General features: G+C 43.3%; 1 protein-coding gene across 8 annotated transcripts in view; it reads left to right on the top strand.

Moving 5' to 3' along the window:
* LOC119115715 (obg-like ATPase 1) overlaps positions 1-10,990 on the top strand; it is a 30,699-nt gene extending 19,709 nt beyond the window's left edge. For 6 of the 8 annotated variants that reach the window (XR_005096181.1, XR_005096183.1, XR_005096180.1 and 3 more), the window contains 3 exons: positions 5,321-5,427; positions 8,663-8,786; positions 10,624-10,990. Coding sequence is in view for 3 of the 8 variants with exons in the window: in XM_037240536.1 (XP_037096431.1) it covers positions 5,321-5,427; positions 8,663-8,786; positions 10,624-10,638 (246 nt within the window). In the remaining 5 variants the exon portion in view is untranslated. Of the gene's footprint in view, positions 1-5,320; positions 5,428-8,662; positions 9,410-10,623 lie in introns of those variants that run through there. The other 2 variants (XM_037240537.1, XM_037240535.1) reach the window with 2 other exon arrangements.
* Positions 10,991-11,338: the final 348 nt, after the last annotated feature.

Genomic DNA, 11,338 nt, shown 5'->3' on the forward strand with positions numbered 1-11,338 from the left:
GCAATGTGGGAAGACAACTTTGTTGAATGTTAACATTAAAAAAAATAGAAATTCCCCATTATATTGCAATTACCCCTGCAAATTTGAGTTTTTAAGAGTTTTGTACAGTTGTCAAAATTAACTATATTTATATATCACTATATTTCATTCTGTTTTTATTCTGTTTTACCGTTAATCACAACTGAAAGTGACAAGCAGGTCGACACACCTTTAAATGTGTGGGATGAGTCAAACCATAAGCCAAGGTATTTTTGTTACAGTCTATGTCACAGATTTTCTGGAACGCATCTGTCACGATAAACATGGGTTCGTGAACCCAAAAAAATAAGAGAAATAAATTTAGAGTTGCCACATACAAATCCAAAGACCTCATTATCAGGATTATTGTTTGGCTGTTGTGAACGGAGGGGGCAAAAAAAAAAAAAAAAAGACGCACGTTCAGTTGAGAGCATGATTGGCTGATGTTACGTATGTCCTTGATTACTTTCCCCTGGCTTTTATTCTAATAAGTGGCATCCTTTGTACTCCCTGGGACAGCTCGACAGTCTGACACACGATGGGAATAAATATTGCATGTGGTAGACATTAAGCTGTCATCTTGGGAGTGGAGGGAAAAAAAGACGAGATGGAGAAATCTGTGTGGTGTTCCTCGGCGCTACACACTTTGCTCGCTCTTGTCACAATTGTCACATGCTGACGACTCCCCCCGCTCGAGCCGGGCCCTTTATTTTCTCTCGCCCAGTCAACTGCTGTGAATGACAGCACGGATAAGAAGAAAGATTTTGGGTGAGGTAGAACAGTCCCCTGGGATACAGTTTGAATTTCAGATTCATTTAAATTTTTTTTTTGTACCCAGATCACCTCAATTGCTTTACAAAGGACCTTCTCAAAATATCTCAGCTGTGTATGCCGCTCTTTGTGGCCGTCCACTTGTTCTTTGACAATTGTGCTATGTGTTTATGGTATAATAAATAAATAAATACATTTTTGTACTCGTACTGCAGATAATATTCAGTAATTTTCAACAAAACAGCATTCTGTGCTGAAACACGGTACTATTGGTTTCATTCTTCTTCTTTCAAATTTTCACCGGCTCAAACTCAAGTATGCCGCCATCTTGTGGTCAAAAGCAGAATAAAACTGCATTCAAGTGTACAGGAGAGTTAGGCCAAAATAGTTAACTGTACAAAAAAAAATCTTTAAAATAGTGTTAGAATAATTAGTTTTGCAGAAGCGCTGGTCGGCCTGAACCGGAGGTCTCATATCTTCGCTCAAGCCAACATATCTGTCTAGCTTTAGGGAATTCTTATACTCCCTTCCTTTTCTTAACTGCGAGAGGCCCTCACTAGTTATGAACAGAACACCTTTGTTCTTTGTCTAGTTCAAGAGAAGTTCTTTCTCTTTTATACCTTGTAGTTTCTATTCATGAATTGTTGTTGACCGGGACAGTTTTTAAGTTATTACTCAATGTTTGTTTAACATTCATGCAAGTTATCTCACATCTACTTTGTTGGAGTGTATCCACGAGAGGTATCTGATTATCTCTCATTATTATTATTGTGTGAAACATAGCAAGAAAGTCTAGAGCATTGTTTTACAGGGACACGGCATCCAGGTTTGGAGATCGCAGCCGAGAACGAGGCTGCCAACCACCTAAGAACAGACTCTGCATTCCTGGGGTCACGGATCGGCCAAGGCCATGCGGCGTCGCACCACACAACATTATTAGCTAGCTAAACAGCGTTGCTACAGTCACAATCTCCCCTCCCTTTAGTGTAGCAATGCCTCTTGTAACCAGGGCAACCCATAATAAAAAGAGGAGATAGCAGAAGAGGAGTCCAGAATTGGTGGAGGACTGTAACTGGGCCTTCTCCGTAATTCTCCTCGCGAGCAAAAGGAATACTGGTTGTCTTCTCCTCCTGTTTCAGTGTATAAAATAATGTCTTATGGTACTTCGACCTGACAAATAGCGGAACCACAAACATGAAATTCGCACTCGAGGGCTATACAGCAGACCAAAATAGTTAACTGTACAAAAAAATCTGAAAAATTGCGGAACCATGAACCTGAAATCCGCAGTGGAGGGCTATTTACTTTATTAGCACCTTTTAGTGTCAGACTTCATTTTTTTACAAATATTTAAAGACACAAAATATCCCCTCCAAATTCCCATGGCTTTGGATAAAAGATCTCAGAGTTATTTGGAGAAAAAGCATCTTTTCAAGGTTTTTCTTTTTAGTGCAACGTGAGACGACAGTCTTAATTAAAGCTGCCCCCATTGTGCGTGTTCATTGAGTCGTGTTTCCTCCATCGCTTTGTAGGCTGAAAGCGGTTTACAATATTACCGCTAATGTGCCCGAGCGTGTAAGATCTCCTCGAGAGAAAACGATGTATGATGCATTTCCATCGAGTTTTGGCCGCAGGGAGCGCCGAGTGTCTGCACGCTCGTCGCTCAGGAGCTCACCGCTGGGAGGATGAAACACTTCCCACGGGGCCCCCTTCCTCTGTGACTTCCTGGCCTCAAAAGCCCGCCATGAGCTCGCACCTCATCTTTTAGTTTCCCTGAGCAGAGAGAGCTAAGAGGAAAGGGGGAGGAAGGGGGGGTGTTGTTGGAGCAACATTATACTGCTGTAAAAGATGCTCGGCCTCCAACCGTCATCTGTAGCAGGTTTTCGGCTCGGGTGCCAAGGCTTTCTCTGGATTTAATCCAGCAGAGTTTCTTGTCAGTAAAACCTCACCTGGCTTGTTTCCACTGCAATATGTCTATTTTTAGATACATAGTATGTGTCTATGGTGTTCAAAATATAGCCAATATCTCTTGCAATATGTTTGGGAAAAAACATTCTATAATATTGCAATTCATAAAAGCAAATAGTAACTGGACATGACTAAGTAAGCTGCAGTAATTGCTTTTTGCAGAGGATAAAGAATATATTCTTTATGAAATTGTTATTTTGTCTGCGTACATGTCCTGATGCATCATTTGTGTATCGTAAAACTAGACCGCCATTTAGATTTTTGTGTCCTGCAGAGATGAAGCAACTTTAAACGTGACTGTCACAAGGCGTTTTTTTTTCTAACACACCTGATCTCCTTATTCTGAGAACGACACTTTGAGTCCGCCATTATTTCGCCGCTCTCACGCCGTAGGTGACAGCCCACCTTTAGCCCGGCTTAGTGGCGTAAGCGGCTCTATTAAATCCAGCCCGTACAAGCGTCTCGTCCGGCCCGGGTCATTGTCTCAGCGAGCTGCCCTTGTATTCTAGAACCTCCTATTGTTTTCTCCTCCTGAACCATTTAAGCAGATCAAAGCGTAGACAAAGCCACGGGGAAGCCCGAGGCATGCGGAAACACGGCAATTATTCGACCCCCTCCGGGTTAAAGACAAATCGAGCAGCCCCGGGGGGTGTCTCCCTGTGGGACATCTCTATTCACAACCAGTCCATGTGCCCCATTTCTTTTTAGTGTCATTTCCCAATTTGGCGTGATTTAAAAGTTCCACGATAGCAATTTGCCATACGGTAGCATTTATTGAATACATATCTGAATTTGTAGAAGGATTTCAAAACTAACAAAACTTAGTCGGAAAGATCACAAACAGCTTGTCGGCCTAGCATTGTTTGAGCCCACATGCTGGTGAATGATTAGCAGAAATAATGTCCCTGTCACCCTTAATCACATTAAAACGTGGTTAACATTTAATTTTTTTCCCCCCACTTGATATGCAAGAATTTCCACTTGATTTGCGGCAAAGGCCATTGGAATTCCATTATGAAAAGAATAAAAATTTCAGGCTTCATTTGTTCGGGTTGGGGGTATAGCCAGAAAGTGCTGAGTCCTTCTATTAACCCAGAGATGATACTCAACGCTGAGATATAACGACAAGACAGACTATTTTGTGAGAAATATTTTCCTCGAAATAAAACCCCTAATTTGGCTCCATCAAGACTTCAGCATTCGCAAAGAAAAAGATGCCCAATATTTGTGTTATAATAACACATCAAGCAATTATGGCTAAAGAAACGCTTGTTATACATAAGCACGTCCACAATTTATGCACTCCACAGGTACAATCGCGCAAATAATTGGAAAGGACATCAATACAAATGGCCGAGTGGCGTACGTCAGACGTCGGCCGAGTCGACAGAAGCACTTTTGGGAGCGTCGTTGACGCCGAGCGTGGCGGCATTTAATTGACAGTGCTTTGTCTGCGCACTTGAGGAAAGGGGGAGTTTCATGTTCCTGCAAGGTGTGTGCCTGCGCCTGTGTCACTCAACGCAAGGACCCAGAAAACCCCCCGCGCTCATTTGCAGCCGGCGTTCTCCATCTGGGCTTTCGCATTATTAAAACGCTCCCTCAACCCGCTAGCAAGATCCTCTTCGTTACACGGCTAACTTGGCTCGGCTCTGTCAGGTCTTCACCAATTACAGTCGCAGCTACAACGGGTCCATTCAAAGGATCGCAGCCCTTGACTAGTGTAGTGAGAGTGATTTGTGAATCATTATTCAAGCCGCCCGTAGAGAACGGAATGCAAATCACGTGCCAAACAAGTGCGTGCCGCCAAAAGGGACAAAATACATCCGCTGTTATTTTCAATTGGCTCGGCGGCCATCTTAGGTTTTACTTTTGACCCGCTTTTAATTGCGAAACATTGGTGGATAGATTTCAAAAGAGCCACATCAAAATTTCATCCACGCTCTTGACTCAGCGTGTTTGGGAAAACTTTCAGTCAAAGGCAACGTTTCCTGTCATGTCATTTTGATTGCTAATTATTGTTGGAGCCGCCATTACTGTTATTGGCCTGTTGGTGCTCGGCCTCCTACCCTGTCTTTGATTCTTCGGCTCTTTAAACAGGAAACTTGGATTACACATAATGACAGGGACACTTTTCCAATCAATCCTGCCTCAGACTTGCGTCAAGCCGCCGTGTGAAAATGGATTTGCGAGCCGCTGTTCTTTCAGACCCGTCCAATCTCGGCCTCCAGTGCTAGTAGTGCTAATCTCATAATTGCCCCCTCCCCCACCCGCACGCCCCACTGCCCTTATATTGTTCGCACTTAGAATTACCATTAACGCCATCTTTGCTAGGCTATGTCAGGTGTACCGCTGCACTGAAAGACAAAGACGAGAAGCACAAAGGGCGGTAAGGGCAGGTGACGAATGAATGGATGTGAAGAACAATGCCGATGATCTCATGAAGTTGCCCCGACTTATTTTAATGGCGCACCAATGGGACACTTTGGGCATGTTAAGGCACCGATATCAAACGCAAGTCTAATCTAATCCCCATCAACTCTTTCCGTGTTTTGTTTTTTATCAGGCTGATGAAGGATTATTTGGAAGTTCACGACCCGACGTGTTGGTCATCCCTTTCAATGGCGAGCGGAGTCAAGAGGAGATGCACAAGTTCGTCTGGCAGCACAAGAGGTTCATTAGTATTCCGTCCCGGCACGTTTTACTATCAAGCGCTTCCTCCATGCACGCCTTTAATTGCATGTGCTGATAGAATAATAAATGGCAGAGTAATTACCATTATAAAGCAAAGGATCCCTCTTCTTACCCAACAACTCAGTCAAAGGGTTTTCCTCTAAATTAAGTTTTTAACTGTCATCTGTCATCCGTAGGTATAATTATAACTTGGGCATTTTCAGTTTATTGTTCTTGTGCGAAAAACCTCCGTGGAGAGAAAAATTATGACGGTAAAGTCTTTTTTTTTTTTTTTTACTCCCCCTTCTCTGGGCACGGGCTTGAATTCTTTAAAAAAAAAAAAAGCTAAATGAGTCTACGAGCTGCTAATTAATCAAAGAACCCACTGGAGGGTTGAATATGAAACAAAGTGACCCATCATATTCATTTAATGGGTTTATAGTAGAATGAATGGGGTCTTGCCGCCGCAGTGTGTCGCCATCAGAAGCGAGAAAGAAACACACAAACAGCTGATTGTGACTGAAGTGTGTCCCCGCCGGCACGGTGGGCAAGACCATCAAGGCACCTCGAGTACTTCTTCACTGCTGGACCTGATGAGGTCCGTGCATGGGCTGTATGCCTAAATGCCCCCCCACACCCCTTCCCGACCCCCAGAACAGATTGTAAGGGAGCGCACAAACCAGTGCAGCACGTTCCACCCTGCTGGCAACCTCACTGATATCACACGCTCTCAACTTTGTCATGGTTGTGCTTTAGGCGGTCATTACAGGCCCAGGATAACTTCAATTACTGGTGAGCTGCTGAACAGTGAAAGTGGGGGCCCGCATTGATTGAGGAGGGCAACAATTGATTTTGCCCATTACGTCCATGAGAATGTTTCCATCCCGCGTGGATCTGCCTGCCCTCCTCCTGCCGCTGGAGATAAGGAGACCGCGCATTGTGCCTGCCTAATCTGTGTGACGGAGGATGTCTGTGCCAAAATTGATGTCGCTTTTCATTCCTCTGTTTGGGGGCCCGGGCAGGGGCACCTCCTCCCTCTGTGTCTCAGTGTACACAGCCCGGCCAGCTGAGAGCTTTGTGTTATGGCATCGCAGCGTTCGCGTCTACAGATGTTGATTTGGGGGTTTAAGAAAAATTAACAATCTATCTCAGTGCTTTGAATACATACTATTTTTTTTTTTTTCGTCCCAACGAAAGGTCAATGGCAGCTTCTGAGTTTAGTAATATCACACGTGGTGTCCCGCAGGGATCAATACTGGGACCAATACTGTTCAGCATTTACTTGTTTGCGCTTGGTGAAAATATACGTAAAACTTGATTTTTAAAGATGAGTATATGTCGGCAAGTATCACTGCTGTGTTGGTGTGGCTGTTAAGACTCTACCCAACTTTTATTATTCCTCAGACTGTGCTGGGGCCGGAGGGGAAGACACCTAACATTTCTCTGTGATAACATCAGCATGCTCACTCTTTCCACAACATGACTGATGGCGCCGTTATTTATATAAAAAATAGAAAAAAAAGCCATGAAACACTTCAAAGGTTGTTGTTGGCGACGTAATAGATTACCACGAGCCAAAGTCGCTTCTTGGAGCATTTAGTCAGGTAGGCATCAGTGAGTAACAATATTAAGCCAATCTATCTTGCGCTGTAAAAACTACACTCGCTAACATCATGTTCCCAAGTCCTTTAACATGCATTATTAGGCAGGCTGGAGGTGACCATTATCTTTCAGAGTTGCTTTTAATGAGGGAAATCTGCATCTCTTGAAATGTAGCGTATTTAAAAAAAAAAAGTCCCCCGTTAATCCATTTCCCTTCACACCGACAAACCTTGATGCTGATTAATAGTAGTTAAGCTCACAAGCACTCTGTCAGTGAGACCGCAAAGAGAATGTATTAGCGGCATTAAATGCGGCATGAAATACGTATGTTGACCCCGGCCTGATTAGATGCTTAATTAAAAGCGTTCGACAGTTCCTGAGCACACTGGCAGGAAGAGCAGGAAGGCTTGACGAGTCGTAGTGATACACTGCCGCCACGTCACTTGTTTGGCTCGTTTGTCATCGCTGTCCAGCTTGATTTTCCATGCATATAAATTGAACATCAGTCATCCGGGAGCTCTTAAAGAGGACTCGGGGGCGCAAACCATTTTGAAAACTACCAGTGGTGTTTTTGTATGTGAATTATTCGTGGGGCACCGACCACTTGGAAGGGTTTTACGGTTCTTGCTCATGCTGATTTTAACTTTTTTTTTTCCCTGGCAAGATAGTACACAGAGACAGCATATAGTCCTTATTGTCAAGGTTTTGACCTGAAATGAAATTTTAGCTGGATACACCTGTCACTTTCGTTAGCCGTAAAAAGCAGGTTTGTTTTCAACAAAAACTAGGCTATGCTGAAATACTTGTTTTTTTATTCTTCTTCGAAATGGACTGCCTCAAAATGTGTGTGCTGCCGTCTTGTGGTCGATAATGTAATTACACCGAATATAAACGATTGTTTTGTGATTATTATCATTATTATCCTTATCATTATTATTATTATTATGAAAACGTGGTGCGAGAGAAAAATAATTCATTTAGACAAGTTTACATGCATCTCTGATAAAAAAAAGAAATGTGTTGACCAGTGATTCTACTACTGCATGTGGTGTTCATTTTGAGTTAAGTTTTGTGCCATCAACTGTTTCTGGTGAAACTTCCACTTTCCCCTAATGCAAAACCGGCTCTGAAAACTTCCAACTGTCATGCTCAGTAAATGCGGAGCAGAACTCTCTCTCATTTCTACTTTACTTGAGAGACTCTTGAACTTAATCCAGTCTGCCTTCTTGCATTTTAACACAGTGAGATCTTATTGAATTTGATGTGAATTACCAAACACTATCGAGGCCTGCAGCTCAACTAAACTGTCCAGGCCTCTCTTCGCAACGCCGACTCTTCTTGCCCTCATGACCAGGTAGCCAAGCGGAGAGCCGCGACGAGACACGATTGCTGGGGCAGAAATCAATAGCGGCAAGGAATGGGAACCACAAGGCGTTGATAGCAAGGCTGACTTCTTATCGGCCTCCACGCTGCCCTGGCATTGCGCAGCCGAGTAGAAGGCTATCCACAAATCAAAAAGAAACATAAAAACACCATCAGCTCATCAAACACTATCTTGTTCACACACTGTAATCCATCTTCCCTAAAACAATGTATCTGTCTTTTTTTTTTCCCTCGCTTGGCTTTGTGACAGAAAGGAACTAAGGCTCCACAGGCTGCAAGAGAAGATCCACAGCGACTCGGTGAAGGGCTTCAGTGTGGCGCTAGTAATGAAATTCCAGGATTTTAAAGAGGAAGGCAGCCAGAGCGCTGTCAAGGTGAGCAGCCAGAGATGAGGGGTAAGTCTCGTGTGATCAGTCGAGCTGACAGTCGGCGACTGCAAACTGCTCTTCACCTTTACTCGGGGGAAGAAATTAGTGCGCACTCCGCAGCGCCGTTCCCGTCAAGCCGAGCGCTCCTGGCTCTAAACAGCGCCATTGTGCTCCAGCTGTGCATATCTTTATCACTATATGTCTCTTCGCTGGCTGACGGAAGTTCAGCGCAGGCTTTTTTTTTTTTTTTTTCCGGATCCACAACCACGTGCCGTCTGGCTCCAAATCCCAAAGTCACAACGGTGCTAGGTAATATGACAATCATGGAAAGCGGCAAGTTAAATCAGGTGTGAAATTCCACAAATAAGCTCTGTTTCAAGGATAAGTAGCAGCTAATGTCGCTTGCATATCTTGTTTTCACGAGGCTCTTGTCCTTTTTTTCAAGCGGTGTATGCCAGAGTTGATTGAATTGAATTTTTGCAATTGAGTGCTACAATCAACCAGCTCGGCAACCTGGTGTCATGAAACTGTAATATTAACTATTTTTCAGTTGTGGCTGTTAACATAATAATAATAATAATAATAATGATAATAACAATGATAATAATAATGATAATAATAATAACAATGATATAAAATAAAATAATAATTATATAATCATATGATACGTATGTATACACTCAAGTCATGTAAAAAATATAATTTTATAATTAAAGAAAATTCCATTCAGGAACAGGAGTAAACCGCAAAACAATAACAAAACAAAATGAGAGTAGCGTAGTGCCACAGCTAATGTAATTATGCTGACGCACAGGGGAGGGGGGGGGATACCATAAAATCATTTAAATCTCCTTATCGTTCAAGATTTAAAAAAAAAAAAAACCTCCTTGATATTTAATGCAGCGGCAGTGTATTGTCCACACCCTTGGTAAGCCGCAAACAAAGAGTGAAACGTGTCCGTCCCAGGGGGGAGTGCCACCATTGTTGTCCAAGGTGGCGATCTGAGTGTCGGGTCCTCGCGGCGTGCTCTCTCACTGATCCCTCTCTGGGCCTCATAAGAACATTTCTAACGCTGGTCTATTTAATGCCAGTTGTGGGAATAGGCCGCCTGAATGGGGCCAGTGTACGGGGGTATCACATTATTAGTAATCATATCTGCTTAAGCCAAGCTTGCTGCTCCAGATGGCTGCTTTCAAGTGCAAATGAACCAGTTAGACGTGTCTGCTTTAATCCATACTCAGGAATCACAAATAGCCATTGATTGATTTTTTTTTTTTTTTTTCCCCCCCCCCCCCTGTCTCCCTCTCCAACCGGTGTTTCTGGTGGTATTGAGCTTGGATTAAATGGTCCCCTGAGCCTTTAAAGGGACATTGATTCTTCTAATTAATTGCACGCTGTTCACGAGCCGAATGCATAAACCTGTGCATATTAGCACTTCAAGTCAATTATTTTGAGTTTGCAGGAAAGGGGAACAAATACTTACTGTATACAAAAGAAAATGTTAGAACTTGTTCTGGTTCCTTCAGAAGTTTGGTGGCGCCACAATCAAAGTCTTATTAACATTTTGTGCTCGTGCAATGAGGATTATTCTCTCAGTGGGAATTCAGGCGCCTCTCCAACTAAACATGGAGGCAAGTGTGTGCGCAGTTGAGGAGACTAGAGAAGAGGACATAAAAAGTGATTAGAGGAAATAAAAGCCACCAGAAGCTAGTCTTGCACGATTACTTTCAATTATTGCAACAAGCGGAGGATTTAATGTGACGATTAATAAATAGCTCTACATATCAGTCTATATTGTATTTTTTTTCCACCTCTAACAATTTCTTTTGTCATCTTATTCCAGGCAGACAACTGTTGAAGATGATGACATCATCCTTTTTCAAATTCACTTTGCAGAGGCCGGGCTGACAAACGCCACTCACTGGCTTTCTCCTTTCCGTCCGGTAAGATCAATTCCCTCTCTGTGCCGAGACGCGGGTTCGCTAAACTCTGACAGCTTTGCTATTTAAGATGGGGATCAGCCCCCTACTCCAAATTGTAAGGAGCATATTACTCTCCAGATACTTCATTAATCTCCATCACGGCTGCTGGCGCTGTCACAGCTGACAGTGGCGACAATACCACCTGCTTCTCTCCCCACTTGTGCAGATAATGCATGTTTTTACAGTAGGCCAGATGTCTACACTCAATAAAACATTTGACAAAACCAACCCGTGTGTGTTTTGGGATGTCTGTATCGAGTGGGGAAGCGGCATGGTCGCCGTGATAGCGCCTCTGCCCACCGCTGATTAGAGAATTAAAAAGACACAGCTGACACTGACTGCAGCACAGAGGGGACTATTGTCATTAAATTTGTTAAGGGAGGATGATTTTAGGCAAGGGGGGAGGGGGGGGTGAAACCAAAATATGGTTTGTTTCAGCCAAGAAAGTGGTCATTTTTAACTGTCAGTGGTTAAGTGATGGAGGTGACCTTTTGGAATTGTCTTGTTCAGTCGCTCAGCTATGATTGATTAATTACAGTCGGAGAGAAGAGCATCATTTGTAACATCTTTGTTCAC

This window comes from Syngnathus acus, chromosome 21 (genome assembly GCF_901709675.1).
Source record: "Syngnathus acus chromosome 21, fSynAcu1.2, whole genome shotgun sequence".
Lineage (NCBI taxonomy): Eukaryota > Metazoa > Chordata > Actinopteri > Syngnathiformes > Syngnathidae > Syngnathus > Syngnathus acus.